The following is a 17200-nucleotide window of genomic DNA, read 5'->3' as shown; positions in this document are numbered from 1 at the left end:
GTTTAAAAACATGTTTACAAGTGCAGTGTAGTAAAGATTGTTTTTTAAAGTATTTTTTATTTAAAAATATATTAAAATAATATATTTTTTATAAAATTTATTTTTAATATTAATATCAAAATAATATAAAAACAAAAAAAATAATTAAAAAATATAAAAATTTTAAAAACATGGTTAAATCATAATGTCAAACCGAATGTTAAGTATATATCTAAGGTTTACTGTAGTTTTTAAAATTATAGTTTGAAAAGACCATTTAAGAAAATCAAGAAATTATAGCTTTTCTTGTATCTAATATAAATATAAAATTTATTGTTAATATCAATATCAAAATAATATTAAAACAAAAAATATAATTAAAAAATATAAAAATTTTAAAAACATGGTTAAATTATAATGTCAAACCAATAAGTATATATATCTAACGTTGCTGTAGTTTTTAAAATTATAGTTTGATACCTAACTTTTTATAATTTAAGATGAAAAACAATATAAACAACAAAAATCAAGTTACAGTGGCCATTTGTTTAGAAGATTGTGTTTGCGTCTTGCATAAAACACAGGAGTAACATGTTTGGTAATTAAAAAAATATTATTTATTGTTTATGGGGTTCATTGAAATTTGTGTTTGTAACGAAGGGCAAGACAAAGCAACGAAGAACTGCTTATGTGGAGAGTAGTTCCACTATTCACATGAACAGTGTAGTCACCCTCCACTGTTCCGGCCGAACTCGATCCGGTTCAAAGCTAAATGCGTTGAACCGGGTCCGATCTAATAAAATAAAAAATATTTTTTTTAATTTTTAATTGTGTTTTATTAAAAAAAATAGTGTTTAGCATTATTCAATGGCACTACATAAATTAGACGGAGATCGCTTAATAACGTAGTATTTGACCACAATCCTAATTTTATTCTTGATGTTGTTGCGCACTTAAGAAACCAAGAAAACTGTAGTTCTTGTCGGATGTATTTCATACGTGATGGAGTTGTAGATAGTTTAATGAAACAATAAATAATATTTTATATAAAATATTATTTATTTTATGATGTAATAGTACGTAATAGTTAAATCTACAATATTTAAATTAAAAACCATTAATATAAATATATATTTTTTAAAATTATTTTATAACCTTAATTTAAAAAGTATTTTTAACCAAATACATTAAATTATTTTTTTATTTAACTTCTCAACTACAGTTATAACTAAATATATATAAATATCAAATCAACCTTGTATTTTTTATAAAACAAATTTTTTTCAAATTATAACCACGGAAGCTACATAATATCAAATATACTTATAATATCAAATATACTTGTTGGGGGAGCCTAAAGACGCCGGAGAGTTTCCTTGTCGGGGTAGTCAAGCAAGAAATCACTCTGGCTTCGAAATCATCTGCAGCTTTTCCATCTTCTTTATCATAACTCTCTGTCAATGAAGGAATCGGTGACTTGCCTTCGAGAAACAAGGTTTGTGAGTTGATATTCCCGGTTCTGCTAGTAACAAACAAGTATGTTTTTATGGGCACGACTAGATTCTTTCTGTAACAAGAGATCTTATTAAATAAGGTGATGGAAGATTTATTATCAAAGCTTTAATATGACTATTGTAAATGGAATAATTTCTCATAAAAAGCAAAACCACACCCCTTCTCTCAGTTACTTCAATCTTTCCTCCTGCCAACAAACAAAACTCGAACAGCCTCTGTAGTTTTGAACGTCGGAATTCTAATTTTAATACATTGAATTAGCAGAAAACACGTTATACAGTGAGAAAAGCATCTAAAGAAAGAAAAATCACTAGGAAATACAAAGTGACAGGTCCCCTCTGCGCTCAAATTTACAGATCCAGAATCTTTACAAGCTTAATTCCCCTTAATCATGGATGATGGAGTGAATAAGAATGGTGGCTTCGTCAGTTGTTGGAGCAGCATCATCTGTTTATAAAAAGCACAGAATGAAATATATCCACAGGCTTGAAAATGTCATTTCTTAATATAAGCAGCTAAGCAACATTAATTTCTTAATATAAGCACCTGGAAGAGATGTAAGAAAGTGGGAAACAATGTGATCAATGATGCCTGCACCACCCTCCTCTTCAGCCTTCACTTTTTCACTCTCTTCATCAACTACTGTTACCTTCTGTTTCTTTTGTGCTTGATCTTCAGCTGCTCCTCCGCCATCTCTAGCTTGGGAAACTTCATGCTGTTCTTTTTTACTCGAAGGAGAAACCAAGTTGGATATGATATTGTCCAGTAGCCCACCTCTATTCTCTCCATTCTCTTCTTTACCTCCTTTTTCTTCATGATCAGCTTCCCCTCTAGAGACCAGGTTTGAGAAGATATGGTTTAGTAATGACCCACTTGGCCTATCTTCTCCACTTTCTCGAAGATTAACTTTCTCATCATCATCTTCTTCTTCTTCAAGATGCAACAAGCTTTCAGCTATTGTCACGCCATCTTCCATGATTTTCCTTTTCTTGGCTTAATTGGTACCCCTACACACTTTCAGCTCCAAGACGTACAAACCGACTAAAATTTATGCACAGGCTTTGGGGGGACAAATGTCCTCGTCCAAATAGGTGTTCAATAAAGAAGCTATGGTCCTTTTACACGTACTTCATAGCTGTTGTCTGAAGGATAAAGTAAAGCCCAATTGATAGCCAGCATGTGGCACTTCTTTGGAGCCTTACCTGTGGTTATCTTGATGATTTCTGTGCAAGGTCGGTGGCCGACGCCCGACGGGAAAGCTCTCTGCATTCGGTATAGTTTTCGCCTTTTATAAGATACTAGTTATCGGTAGCTATGCTACGGGTGTGTATTATTTTTATTATAAAATATTTTGGCTTCACAAATGTATTTTAGTCCAAATAAATAAGTTAATTTTATTTAAATTATATTAAAAAAAAGTAACTACAACAAACAGGAAAACATAAATATAAAAAAAATCAATCAATAAAAAAAAAAACAACTATCAGCTTGGATTAAAAGATAAAATAAAAAAAACATAACTTTTATAAAAAAATTAAGGTAAAAAAAGAAATCATAAAAATAAAGATCAATTTGAAAATGTCAATACATGATCAAATAAACTTGAACATATTGAATTTTTCAACACAGTTTTTTATATAAAAAATTATAAATATAAATCAAAAAAATTATGCACGCGTCCAATTAAATAAATCACTTGTCATTATCTAAATAAATGAAAAAAAATAATCAACGATAAATAAAAACATAATTGGAAAAATTAAAATACTAATGTTGATAAAGATATTTAATATCACAATATAGGTTATTTATCTTATTGTGTTTAATGAATTTGTTTATGAAAATCAATTTGTAATAGAAATTAATACACGTAAAATTTATTAAACAAAATAAAAAAATCATATGCAAAGTTACATATATTAAAAATATTTAATAAAATATTTAATAAAATATACAAAAAAAATAGATGAATTACACTAACCTTAAAAAAACTAAACACACCTAATATAATTAAAATAATAATAATCGCTATTCAAGAAAAGCTAAAAAATCTAAAAACAATCATAGAGAATGATAATTAATTAAAATTTAAATATTATAAAAGTTATTTGAAAAAACACATAAAAAACCATTAATATAAAAAAATTGAAAAAAAAATAAGGTCAAGTGTTGTTGGGCCCAACACCTGGCCGAATAAAAAAAAGACTTGTGTACAAATCTGCAAGGCAAGACCCTCATTTACGAGGCCTTTAATTTTTTTAAAGTTTAATGGGAAAAAGAACATGTAGTTTGAAAATCCTAGAATTTGACCACTGGTGTGACCGAAAAAAACAAGGTTATTTATTTTTTTACCCAAAACACCTAGAAAACATCCTAATAAGCTTATTAAACCCCCCTAGAAAACATCCTCATAAGCTTATTAAACCAATCCATAGCCTCCAAAATACCAATCCAAAATCAAAAACCTTCCCAAGCTTAAATCTATTTTATTATGTGTTTTCAAGATAAACAAACACCTAATTATAAACCCCTCATCATATAAAACTATTTGATACAAAACCTATCATTTTAGTGACTTACATCTTTCTCAACGCTAACTTTCTCCTTCTATAATGGAATCTGGCAAACCTCTCTAATCCAAAAAAAAAAAAAACTAAAAAGAAACAAAAAATTGATACCAAAATGTATTTTTAAAAAAATATAAAGACTGATTAACAAATAGCTTAAAAAAATAAGGGGCGCAAACGAACTTTTTAAATCAATTACAGACCTACCATCTATTTAACCTGATTTTTTCACTCTATCTTTCAATACAACCCTCACCCCAAGACGGATAGATCAAACCAATTGTTGAAGAACACTTTTTGTAGATCCATTAATCTGCAGAATATGGACGCCCTTTCCCCCTCCCCCACAAAATTTTCAAGTAAAAAGACGGAAAATGCAACGAGACTTTCCTCGCCTACTCGCTCACTCCTCCCGGCCACGGGTTGCAAATCATTGAAACAAACAATACTATCTGTTCCCGTAGATTACATACTTTTTGACTGAAATAGGCATCTGTCAAACGTCCAATACAAGAGCAGACGCTCTAAATTGCATGCTCAGTCAAACTTCTTACTTGGTTTGCTATGAATCAGTCCTCCCTCGACCATACAAGGCTTCCTCCTGCTCTGCCTTTAATTGCGCCTCCCTCTTCTGCTTGCGCCTGGCACCCCTAGAGGCAGAATCAACATGGACTTTCTCCATTATGGTATCGATACCGGGAATTGTGCGCTGTAGTTTGCTGTAAACCCGGGTACTAAGAGTGTAGAAAATCTGAAGTATTCTCTGCAAGCATAATAAGTGAATGAAGGCATAAGAATTAACCTGGCCCATGACAGAGACAAGGTAGTAGAAGAGGACCTAACAAGAATTATAATTAACGTGCAAAGACTGCACGGTGAAAACCTATACAGTAATTTCAGTTTCAGCTGTCAATATTGTCTTCCAGTATAATATTATTTTCACCATATAAGTTCTTATCCAGTTGGAAGGCCAACCTCCAGCAAGAAAAAAAAAAAAACTTGAAATGAAAACTAGAAGAAAGACACAAAACCATACCTTAACATCCTTGTTCCAATGTCTGATGTATGGAGGCCCTGTCGTGTATGAGCCAAGAGGTTCCCGATACCACTGCCCACCGTATGTTATTTGATCCATCGCTTGCTCAATGCTTAGAACCTCCCATGGCCTTAAGCCAGGGATAATTTTCGCCAATTGAAGCCTGAAGCACAAAAGCAACCAAGGCTGAAAAGATGAAGTTCCTAACTTTTCTAGCAAAAGTGAAATAACGATGAATTAAGAAAAAGTACCAAGTTTAACTAACATTGATGGAAAAAGTTGATGGGAATATGAAAAATTCATTGAGTAGCTCAAATTCAGAAAGAACTAACAAGCCTATAAATGGACCCATCGCCAATAAAGGGCGCATACTTGCACAACCTAATGGGCATTTACATCTTTAGCTAGGCAGACAGGGCCCTATGCAGCCCCCGAGTTACCATGCAACTTAAGCAATTTAGACCTTGAATGACAATGGGGATGTAAGTTTAAGACATTCATTTACTTATATCAAATGTTGATGTTGTAGCATTCATGCTTGTTGTCACACTGCCCTACAGTGTTTTACAATTAGCACAAACCACAATTTACAAGCTAGCATGTAAAATATTTGAGAAGCATCAACACATCCTGGCTCTTAAATTTAAAAAGAGCAATTATATCATCAAGCAAAAAATGCAAGTGCAAACCTGAGATCTTTTGGAATGAATATGTTTGGCATATGGTCCTGTTCCAAAATATTTGTCAATTCAGGGCCACTAGCCCAAAGAAAAAGAGCATGGCTGGGAATTCTAACTCCTGGCCAAATACCACCATTAGCTTCCAAAACAGCTAAGTCACGTCTCTTGCTTTCTACAGCTTCTTGCTGCATCTGCTTATAGGTTTTCTGTTCACGTCCCTTCAAAGGAACCCATGGAGGTATGCCTTTCTGTAATTTGTGAAGGAAAGCCGTTGCCGCAGCACCAAGTCTGACTGAGATAACCAAAACATACGCTAAGAGCTAATTCATTTGAAATGCAGAGGAAAAGTATTACTTACAAGATCAAAGATAAAAGGCAATGACAAAATAAATCATCAGGTTAATAATGTGTATAAAGACATCTTCAGCTTTTGATGGCTGACATTGTGCATAAAGCAATAGTTAGTAGCCCACATTCCAACTAGTAGTTAAAATTACACAGAAAGAGCTTCATTCAAACCTCCAAAATTTATCTCCTCAAATTTCCACAGAATAGAAGGAAGCTGGTCGCTAACTCCCTATAATTTTGCACTATAAGCTCGTATCTTCAACACACAACTCATTGATATTGTCAAAGTAAAATACCATCACATAACACCAAGAAAATTTTGACAGATATCTTGAAATTCCATCATACATTGAGCACCTTTATTCCTATCCTTCGACAGCCATTTTACAGTTAGAGATATAATTTAGAAGAGGACGGGGGTAAATGACTCCACATCTAAATCATATCCACCAAACATTTCACTCAGCTTTATATGTTGGTAAACAATTAATTCATAGTCTCTAAGTAGCAAGTTACTGGTTAGTCATTACTGCTTGCAAAAACTAACATCAAATATTCGAATTCAAATTTCCTTTCTTTTAAGCAATGCACTCTAAAATCAACAATAACATAAGCAAAATCCAAACCAGACAGACCTTCCCAAGTGGCAATTGCACGCTCCATGCCGTAAATCATATGTATCGGTGCCCATTCATCCATGTCATCACCCCATATAAAAGTGTCCTTATCAATTATCCCACCACCCCAAGCCGTTTTCAGCTGTATAAGCTCCATTGGCCCTCGTGTTCGTCCCAACCGGTCCTTATAGTACCACCCACCAGTTTTCATAATAACTACAATAACAAAGCACAAGGTTACAAACAAGACAAAACCACTGCATCAAACATTAACCAACAAAAAAAACATCATATTACACACAGATTAAATCCCAACTTACAATCATAGTATCTCTTTTCAAGACGCTTAAACCCAATAGCTTGAGCAACATCAATGGGCCGACCAGGCGGATAAGGTCTTTGCCTAAAACCCCAAAGCCCAAAAAAGAACTGCCTGGCAAAATCCCAAAACTTATCATCACTCTCTTTCTTCGTGATTATCGCCTTCCGCGGCATTGGCCGGCCGTCCGGCCCAGTTACATGCGGCAATGCCTGCCAAAATTTCCTATCTTCCCATCTATACGGAATCGAATTCGCCTTCAATTCCATCTCATTAATTTCGTCGGCAATTTGATGAGCTCGGGTCAAGAACTTAACAACTGGGCTGGCCCGAAACTCAGCCCACCATCTCTCATTCTCCTCAATTTCTTCTGGGGTCGGGTTTTCTTTCTTTTCAAAAACCGGGTCTTCGTTTAGGATCTTTTCCACTTCTGGGGTGTGACGGTAATCAGGTAGATTCTCACATTCCCAGAAATACTGGTCAATCATTTGTCTGTAGTAACCGGGCTGTTGCTGGGTCGGGTCCGGGTCGGGTTTTTGGGGTTTCTTGAATGGGTTTGAGATTGAGAGAGAAGAGAAATTCGGGGTTTTGCTGCTGTTTTTGAAGGAGATTAAAGAGAGAAGGTTGATGGAAGGGAGAGGCTTTGGAGGCTTATTGAACCAGTTATCAAAGAAGTTGTTGTTGAAGCTAATTGAAGCCATTTTAGTGAGAAATTTTTGGTGGGGGTTTTAGGTATTAGGGTTTTGGGTGTCAAGAGAGAGAGCTTAAAGAGGAAATGGAGGTCGGAAATGGAGGACTCGAGGGAGAGGATAGGGAAGGCTGGAAGACAGAGGCCAAGGGTAGGGATATTGATGGGCTTTGAGTTACTGGGCTCAATGGTTAGAACTTCGTTTGTTTTTCTATTTTAAATATATTTTTGAAAACATTTAAAAATATTTTATTTTATTTTTAAAATTAATTTTTTTATATTTTTAGATTATTTTAATATATTAATATAAAAAATTATTTTCAAAAAAATAAAAAAAATATTATTTCAATGTATTTTCAAATAAAAAACATTTTGAAAAGTAATCACTTACATAATACCAAACGTACTCTAACATAATTCATTAGGGTTTAAAACTGAATTTATCAAAAATATTTAATTAAATTTTTAATTTTTACATGTATATAATGAGAATTTAAAAGTTACTTCTATCTTTTATTTTAAGTTGTTGTGTCATTGTAATTACTAATATATAAATTTTAGTCATATGCATTACATTATTTGATAAAACCAAGTATTAATGGTTTATGGATATAAATAATAATAATATAAACTATGTTTGAAAAATTACGAAAATAAAAAATATATAGAATAATAAAATAAATAAGTTGGTTACTCAGAATATAAATAACTTATAGATAAATTGAAAACGTCACAAAAATTGAGATGAGCGGAGAAAATTCTAGTAAGAGATAATAGTATGAATGGTATTTGCAAGCTCCATTGACTAGTTATTATATAATTTGTCAACAAAAACTAGTTATAATTACAATTATAATTAATAACAGAAAATCTAAAACACTTGGTTTTTTTTAATGTATCAATCTACAATGTTTGTGGTTTTTTTCCAATATGATCCTTAATTTTTAATTCATGGCTAAATTATCTAAAATTGTCAAGGAGAAAAAAAAAAGCTTAAACAAAATGGACTGGAGTGTAAAAAAATGAGGAAAAAGGGTGGAAGTTTAAAAAATGAGACCAAAAGTACACTCTTGTCCTATTACTTTAAAAATAATAATTTTTTGATCCCTAAAAAATCAATTGTGGTATAAAACTTTTTTATTATTATTTTTTAATCCTTGATTTGACATAATTGAGAGAAAGTCATAGAATTTTAGTGGTGGAGAGAATATTTTGATTGTCAATTATCATAACCACCAAAATGATTGTTCTTAGTGTCTAAGGTTCTATTTGATGAAAAGAGTTTAATAAGGTGTTTTTTCACCTTCAAATTGTCTGAAAAAATATATATGACCTTAAAAAGTTTTTGGATTTCGGGTTGATTTTTTGTTTTTGGACCATGTTTTGGGTTATTTGAAAACATAAACGGGTTTATTTATGTCTTTAAGGTGTTTTTTAGGCTTTTGGGAACAAAAAATGGTTTTAATAGATTTTTTTTAGGTGGTGTACACATCTAGCCTGACTTTTCAGCGATCTTTAGTTGAAAAAAATTGAGTAGAGAGTGATTAATTACCTTATATTTTTTTTTAGAAAAAACCAAGTGCCATGAAAAAAACAAAAAAAAATTCGCAAGCACAGGCACGTGGGGTTTTATTTGGAGGCTCAAGCCCTTGCGCCTGGGCCTTTTTTAGAGGTCCAAACCCGTACGCCTGAGTCTTTTTTTATTTTTTGTCTTTTGAATTGGATTTTTTTTCCCAATTTAATCCTTAACAATTGGCCTTTTTTCTCTTCTATTTCCTTCTTTTTATTTTTAGATTCTTTTCAATTTGATCCTTCACAATTGGATCTTTATTGATTTTTCTTATATGTTTTTTTATTGCGCGCATCTATTTTTCTAATCATGTAATTACATAAAAAAAATATTTAAAAAAAAATTGTTAAACCTGATTGAGTCAATAATTCGGTCATAGGTTTGGATGGTTAACTCTAGTTAGTTAGAAATTGAACTTTATAATTTATTTCAATTGAACAAATAATTCTCAATTTATTTAATTAAATGAATCTACAAACTTTTTAATTTACAATTGAGATTTTTTTATGTAAAGAAACGAGGAGGAAATGTCGACGTATTCATTTATTTGTGTTTAAAAAAAACTATCCAACTCACGATGAAGCAGAGGTCAGATAGCTAGTAAAGAAATCTAAAATAAATTGGGAAAACCTTGAAGCTTCAAATACATACCATTGTCAATTGGATCAATGTTTTCTTGTTTTTTTTTTCCTTCAAGCATTTTGTATTCCGATCACCAAACTTTATTATGGCCCAAGTCATGGGATTTTGTTAGTTAACCTGGTAGACTCAAGTCTATAATCTAGCACTCTTTATTAAAATAATTGGGCACCTTAAATTGTTTTTCAAACTTTCTTTCCTTTTTTTCCTTTTAAATTTTACCTTTCATATGTTTTTTTTTCGATTGTATCCTTCAATATTTCATTAAATTTGAATCGATTATCATAATTTATTTTAATTTTATTTTCATGAGATTATCATGATCTTAAACAAGCATCTCAACATTTGATTGATGCTCAATTTTTTTTAAGCGTCTATTTTTGTTCTTATATCATTAAATAAAAAATAATTTAAAATAATAAAGTTTTTAAACCCAGTAGAGTCCATGATTTGGATTAAGAGTTTGGCAAGATAAGTTGCAAAGTCCGAATGGATCTAATATGTCATCATCTCAATATTAAAAAAAAAACAAGAATTTTGACAAGTTAAGTTGCGAAACCCGAGTCAATCTAATATTTCATTATCTCAATATTAAAAAAAAAATGTCATCTTGAACTATTATTTTTAAGTCAATCCACACTTTTTACCAGTCTTTCAAATTATATTTAGACTCATCAAGTCGATTGAGTTACCTGATGACAACTCTTGTGGGATTAATTTTAAACCATGTCTATACAAGGAATCAAGCTGGGAGAGTTCAAAGTTGATATGTTAATTCGAATTTACTAACAATGTCAAATAGTTTCTTGGAGCTTAAACGTTTTTTTCTAAGTTCATCTATTTCCCAGAATCCAGCCAACACAGAAGTGGTCGAAAAATCAGAGGAGATGATTTTTAACTTGAAAATCAATTTTCAATCATTTTTTTACCTAAAAACATCTAAATACCTAAAAAAAATTATTTATGGCATCAAATAATCCAAAAATAGGTAAAAAATAAACCTGAATTAATAAAATTTTCCAAGTTCTAATGTATTATTCAAGGCAAGGTGAAGCTAAAAAAAATACCTCAATAGAACTCGTCTTGTTGAATGGAACCCTTGACATCAATATTAATATTTTTCATGGTCAGAATCGGTATCAACCAACTACCTTTTCTTTCCTCATAGTTTTGAAGCAAGCTTCTTTCTCTTCTCTTTAATTAAAATGCTGAAAGATAGAGAAAATAAATTTTTGGATCAAAATAATATTTGTCGTTGACGTGAGGTTAACTTTATGTTTTCTTCATGTTCTATTTTTTAGTCCTTTCTATCTTTAAATTTTGTATTTTATCTTAATTTCAAACCTAATTTTTTAAAATTAGGCTATAGAAAGGTTAGATTGAGAGAGAGAAAAAATAGAAAATAAACAAAAAAAAAAGAAGAAGAAGAAGAAGAGAAGAAGTTGGTTACTCCAAGCAGTCGAGGCATTCACCCTTTCTTTTAGTTTCTACTATAATCAGGATTCCTTTTGAAGTCGGCAACCGGTTGGTTATTTAATCAAGTATTAGGGGCCCATTATGATTATTTCATGCTGTCCCTACATAGATTGTTTAGATTTTTTCAACCTTGTTTTACACACACACTCACACCAACAAATGAGTTCCATCATTACACATTATTTTTATTTTTATTTTTTATTGTAATATTATTTAAAAATTATTGAATCCCACAGTTACAAATATTTTTTACACCCTGCCAAAAGTCCTCAATTCCCCATCCTTAATCATTTTTTTACATTCTTAATAATTTTTTATTTTTTAAAAATTATTTTTTATATCAGCACATCAAAAAAATCAAAAAATAAAAAAAATAATTTTAAATAAAAAAAATCAAAATTCCTTATCCTTAATCTTTTTCTTTCATTTTTAATAATTTATCCCTTAGCACTTAAATTTTTAATACTAAAAGAGTGTTTGAAAGTGTGGTAATGATTGTTTTTAAAATGTTTTTTTTTTCAAAAATATATTAAAATAATTTTTTATTTTTAAAAAAATATTTTTTTGATATTAACACATTAAAACAATATAAAAAATAATTTTAAATAAAAACAAAAAAAAATCAAAATTTTTAGAAACCCCTTTTAAAACACAATTCTAGATAGCTCCTTAATTTTAATTTTTAATTTTTAATCCTAAATCAAACACAGCCGAAGCAAGCAAATGGCCCCATACTCGTGCAGGTGTCCCTAATTTGGACCCCATATCATGACCCAAATCAAGATCACAAGAAGGTAGAATCTAAAAGCTTATTGGGCCTTGTTTGGTGATTGAAGTGAAGGGCCCACATTAATGATTGTGTATGATATAGCTCCACGTATGCAGGTCCAAACCTTATCCGTCCGAGAAATCTCACTGAAGTGGAAGAGACACGTGGCACTTCAGGAATGGATGACGAGATGAATGGAAAAAGATTTATCAAAAGAGCCCTCCAATCATAGCCTACATTCAATTGAGTGCCAAAAAGAAAAAGAAAAAAAAAGAATCAATTAAGTCTCCCAAATGCTCCATAAACACTATTATTTATTTTATTATTTGTGTAGATATATTTTTGCTAGGGTTCAAAGAAACCAGGAGCTGCTCCAAGATGGGATTCATTTTTATCACAAAAATAAAAGATATAAAATATTTTATTTGTGTAGATAAATACTTTCATTCTAATTGTTTAAAAATTAAGATTTTAATCTTAATTTGAACACAATCAATGTAATGATTTTAATTGGTGACAATAAAATCAGAAAATCTAAAAGTTATATTTGTAAATATATATTCTTTTTATATAAATACATTAAGTGTATATCAACTAGTGCAGTCTCTAATAACCAATCTTATAAGAGAGATAGAGAGAGAGGAAATGGAAAAATAACCGTCGCATTTAATTAAATGAAATTAGGTGAAATTTCTAACTAAAAACGGTGGAGAAATATAAAAACATGAATCATGAAATCAAGCTTATTATAAAAAAAAATTAAAATGTTAGTTTTGTGAATTACAATAGTAATGCGTATGTGTATGTAGTGTTTTTTTTTTTGTATTTTAACTTTTTTTGTTGTTATTAATTTTTTTTGTCCTTATATAATATGTCTATAGGGGATTTAGAGTTGATAATTTATTTTAATTTATTTTTTATATGGTTATTGCAATATCAAACAAGTATCTCAGCAGTGTGGTATAATCTATTTTTAAAAAAGTTTAGTTAAATAAAAAATTATTTAAAAAAAACTAGGTTAATAAACTTTGTAGAGTCAATAACTCGATTTGTGAATTTGACGAAGTAACTTTAGGTGCCCTGATTTGTGGGTTTAATAGAGTATTTTTTTTTATATAATTGAATTTGATTATGTAATTGTCTATTTTTTTTATCACATAGTTAAAAAAAAATTAAAAAAAAACATGTTATTAAATTTTAGAAAGTCCATGAGCCTATTAGCGGGTATAACAATTTCAACTTTTCTTCTTTTTTTATGTTTTTTTATGAATTTTTTTTTATTTTTTTATACTGGACTGATTGAAAATTAATTTTTATAATTTATTTTATTTTTACTTCCTATGAGGTTATCATAGTCTTAAAAAAATCTTAATATTGGTTTGACGCTCGATTTTACGATCGTCTATTTTTATTTAAATAAACAATAGTTTAGAAGAAAAAGTTATTGATCTTAATGGAGTTCATTACTCGGTTTGCAGGTTTGACGTGTTGACCTGAGTTACCCAATCCATGGGTTTAGTGGGTTTAACCATCAAACCTGATATGTTTTTGTTTTTAGTTTCATGTCCTTTAATTTTTCTAATTGTTTTTTTATTTCACTCTTATTGAATATTGGATTGGTTGAGAAATAAAGTTCATGGTTTATTTTTTTTTACTTTCTATAGGGTTATCACCATCTCAAATAATTTTTTTTTTTAATGATTGATACTCGATTTTGAAAGCATCTAATGTTATCATAAAATTAAACAAAAATATTTTATAAAAACAACAAAGTTATTAAACCTATTGAAGTCCATAATTTATTTTAATTTATTTTTTATATGGTTATTGCAATATCAAACAAGTATCTCAGCAGTGTGGTATAATCTATTTTTAAAAAAGTTTAGTTAAATAAAAAATTATTTAAAAAAAACTAGGTTAATAAACTTTGTAGAGTCAATAACTCGATTTGTGAATTTGACGAAGTAACTTTAGGTGCCCTGATTTGTGGGTTTAATAGAGTATTTTTTTTTTATAATTGAATTTGATTATGTGATTGTCTATTTTTTTTATCACATAGTTAAAAAAAATTAAAAAAAAACATGTTATTAAATTTTAGAAAGTCCATGAGCCTATTAGCGGGTATAACAATTTCAACTTTTCTTCTTTTTTTATGTTTTTTTTATGAATTTTTTTTTATTTTTTTATACTGGACTGATTGAAAATTAATTTTTATAATTTATTTTATTTTTACTTCCTATGAGGTTATCATAGTCTTAAAAAAATCTTAATATTGGTTTGACGCTCGATTTTACGATCGTCTATTTTTATTTAAATAAACAATAGTTTAGAAGAAAAAGTTATTGATCTCAATGGAGTTCATTACTCGGTTTGCAGGTTTGACGTGTTGACCTGAGTTACCCAATCCATGGGTTTAGTGGGTTTACCCATCAAACCTGATATGTTTTTGTTTTTAGTTTCATGTCCTTTAATTTTTCTAATTGTTTTTTTATTTCACTCTTATTGAATATTGGATTGGTTGAGAAATAGAGTTCATGGTTTATTTTTTTTTACTTTCTATAGGGTTATCACCATCTCAAATAATTTTTTTTTTAATGATTGATACTCGATTTTGAAAGCATCTAATGTTATCATAAAATTAAACAAAAATATTTTATAAAAACAACAAAGTTATTAAACCTATTGAAGTCCATAACTCAGGTCGAAAGGTGATCAAGTTTTTTTTTTTAAAGTTATGTTATATTTTTACCGGTCATCCAAGTTGTCTTTTGACCCATTAAATTAAATAATTCATTTTGAATTAGCTTTCATGTAGTTTAATTCGAAACTCGATCAAGATAAAGAGTCAGGCTGACAGGTTTCAAGATCGAACTATTTGATTGGATTTAATGATACTATCAAAAAAATCTTTATACTCTTGATAAATTTCTTTTAAGCTTAGAAAAAAAATAAATCTAACCCACAACATATATTACCGATGAATATTCTAGTATCTAATGAAAGATGGTCGAATAATTATATATTAAAAAAATTATATGATTTTTTCATCATACACACACATGCCAGTAAAGAGGCTCGGAGCATAAAAACAAAGGAAAAGAATTCTATTATCATGGAATGGCAACTGCATTATTTAACTTGATTCAATATATACTATAGATATTATAGATGATGATGAGTAAAAAAAAATCTAAGAACTGAATATTATTGGACGGGTGGTGGATTAAAATTTTTATAACCCGGTAAATCTGTTTTAACTTTATATCCTATATTTCTTTTATCTTTATATTTAATAGTTTATGAATTAAGTATTTTTTATATATATAAATGTTTCTAATCCAAAGTTTTTGTAGCAGACTTCTTATTATATTTTTTTAGCGTAACAAAAAAAAAAAACTTGTCTTTTTAATAGATAAAAAAGGAAGATAATTAGAATTTAATGATGGTGTAAGGTATGAAAATTAGACTTAACATTGAGTTGTCATGACATCTATAATCAATGCTGTGAATTCATGAAAATTAGTAATATAAGCCCAACCATGAATATTTGCAATATCTATATAAAAATTAATTTATCCTGATATATCCAAACCGCTCGGATCTAAAAAGAAATTGAATGTGTTTGATTTATAATTTATAACTATCAAAAGTTGAGTTGAATACAATTATAAATTTAAACCTGACTTAACTATATCCATGAATACCCTTGTTATTCTTAGATATTATCTATATATAACGATTGTGAAGCAATCTTGGATGAATAGATTGTATTTTCCAGCACTTAATTGATAGAGAATACATTTCAATCATAACTCTTGTTCAACTCTCATAAAACTCTTCTTTTGAAAGTGTCTAGGAACGCGGTGCAAATTGTGTTTTTAAAAATTCTGAATTTGTTTTGTTTAAAATAATTTTTTTAATATTTCCAGATCGTTTTGATGTGCTGTTATCAAAAATAATTTTTAAAAAATAAAAAAATTTATTTTAATGCATTTCTAAGTGAAAAATATTTTAAACCGCTATCGCTACTACAATTTCAAACAAATTTATCTGAAATAGTAGCGAGTCGTTACAAAAATGTAGACCATATTAATAATAATGAAATCCGAGGTTGGTCCAGCAGTTGCCATGGCTTTAAGGATAAAAATGGCTGCTTTTCAACTCATATACTATAGTATCTTTTTTCTCTCCAAATTAAGCTTGATTTATGAAAAATAAAAATTAGCTGTGATGTTTTTCTCTGGAATATATTGCCCCAGCACAAGGATGAACATATTTCACTAGAAAAATTTCTTGGTTTTTGATGTACTCCGGGAATAAGTGTATTCAACTAGGGTCTTAGATACTTGGATCCAAATGAAAGCTTCCAGGTGATCAATAAATTAATTTGATAGTGTTTGAAATTAAAATAATATATATTTTTTAAGTGTATTTTATTTAAAAATATATTAAAATAATATAAATTTATTTTAATATTAAGACATCAAAATAATCTAAAATAAAAAAATAAAAAACATTATTTTTTATAAAAAAAACACTGTTCAGTTTCACTAAACCTTTGGTCCATTTCAGACCGAGTGAAGCACTTTCGTATGTTCTCATGCCACTGGTGAGGGATCGTCATTAGAGAGGCACAATTTGGAAGTTAGTTTTAATTATTATTATTTTTTTGAGTTAAAATTTGATTTTTTAATTTGATTTTTTTAAAATTATTTTAATTAATGTGTTAATATTAAAAATAAATTTTTAAAAATAAAAAAATATTATTTTAATACTTTTTCAATAAAAAAAACTTTAAAAAATAACTGTACTCCACTTTAAAATATCGTTTAAGGGATATTTAAAAGTACGATAACAGTTGTTTTTCAAAGTGTTTTTTGCTTTAATTATATGAAAATAATATTTTTTTTATTTTTAAAAAATTATTTTTAATATTAGCACATCAAAATAATATAAAAATATAAAAAATATTAATTTAAAATAAAAATAAAAATTTT

At 29.1% G+C, this 17200-nt stretch overlaps 2 protein-coding genes across 3 annotated transcripts; both read right to left on the bottom strand.

Annotated features, from left to right (window-relative positions):
- Positions 1-1561: 1561 nt before the first annotated feature.
- On the bottom strand, positions 1562-2792 carry LOC7460393 (uncharacterized). Of its 2 annotated transcripts, XR_002978396.2 has the most exons (3): positions 2041-2792; positions 1799-1941; positions 1562-1722 (listed from the first exon to the last, which is right to left on the bottom strand). XR_002978396.2 is itself a non-coding variant. In XM_002322984.3 (2 exons), exons 1-2 carry the CDS (start codon positions 2468-2470, stop codon positions 1880-1882), a joined length of 492 nt encoding a protein of 163 aa, XP_002323020.2. In that variant the 5' UTR covers positions 2471-2790; the 3' UTR covers positions 1562-1879. The 2 variants fall into 2 exon arrangements, 1 of the variants encoding a protein (XP_002323020.2); XM_002322984.3 differs by having other exon boundaries at positions 1562-1941; positions 2041-2790.
- Positions 2793-4165: 1373 nt separating this feature from the next.
- On the bottom strand, positions 4166-7906 carry LOC7488715 (protein TIC 56, chloroplastic). The gene is made up of 5 exons (XM_024588094.2): positions 7063-7906; positions 6761-6958; positions 5787-6069; positions 5098-5260; positions 4166-4824 (listed from the first exon to the last, which is right to left on the bottom strand). Exons 1-5 carry the CDS (start codon positions 7760-7762, stop codon positions 4624-4626), a joined length of 1545 nt encoding a protein of 514 aa, XP_024443862.2. The 5' UTR covers positions 7763-7906; the 3' UTR covers positions 4166-4623.
- Positions 7907-17200: the final 9294 nt, after the last annotated feature.

The sequence above is a fragment of the Populus trichocarpa genome, chromosome 16, assembly GCF_000002775.5.
Source record: "Populus trichocarpa isolate Nisqually-1 chromosome 16, P.trichocarpa_v4.1, whole genome shotgun sequence".
NCBI classification, from domain to species: domain Eukaryota; kingdom Viridiplantae; phylum Streptophyta; class Magnoliopsida; order Malpighiales; family Salicaceae; genus Populus; species Populus trichocarpa.
The sequence above is the reverse complement of the archived record's forward strand: the minus strand, read 5'-3'. Positions and strand labels throughout refer to the sequence as shown.

Bases quoted from the DNA above. Each gene is read 5' to 3' on its own strand.
- LOC7460393 (XM_002322984.3), bottom strand. From the start codon at position 2,470: ATGGAAGATGGCGTGACAATAGCTGAAAGCTTGTTGCATCTTGAAGAA. The intron at 1,942-2,040 runs GTGCTTATATTA...TTTTATAAACAG, and splicing joins CTTTCTTACATCTCTTCCAG to ATGATGCTGCTCCAACAACT.
- LOC7488715 (XM_024588094.2), bottom strand. From the start codon at position 7,762: ATGGCTTCAATTAGCTTCAACAACAACTTCTTTGATAACTGGTTCAAT. The intron at 6,959-7,062 runs GTAAGTTGGGAT...TTGTTATTGTAG, and splicing joins TGAAAAGAGATACTATGATT to TTATTATGAAAACTGGTGGG. The intron at 6,070-6,760 runs GTCTGTCTGGTT...TGGTTATCTCAG, and splicing joins TGCAATTGCCACTTGGGAAG to TCAGACTTGGTGCTGCGGCA.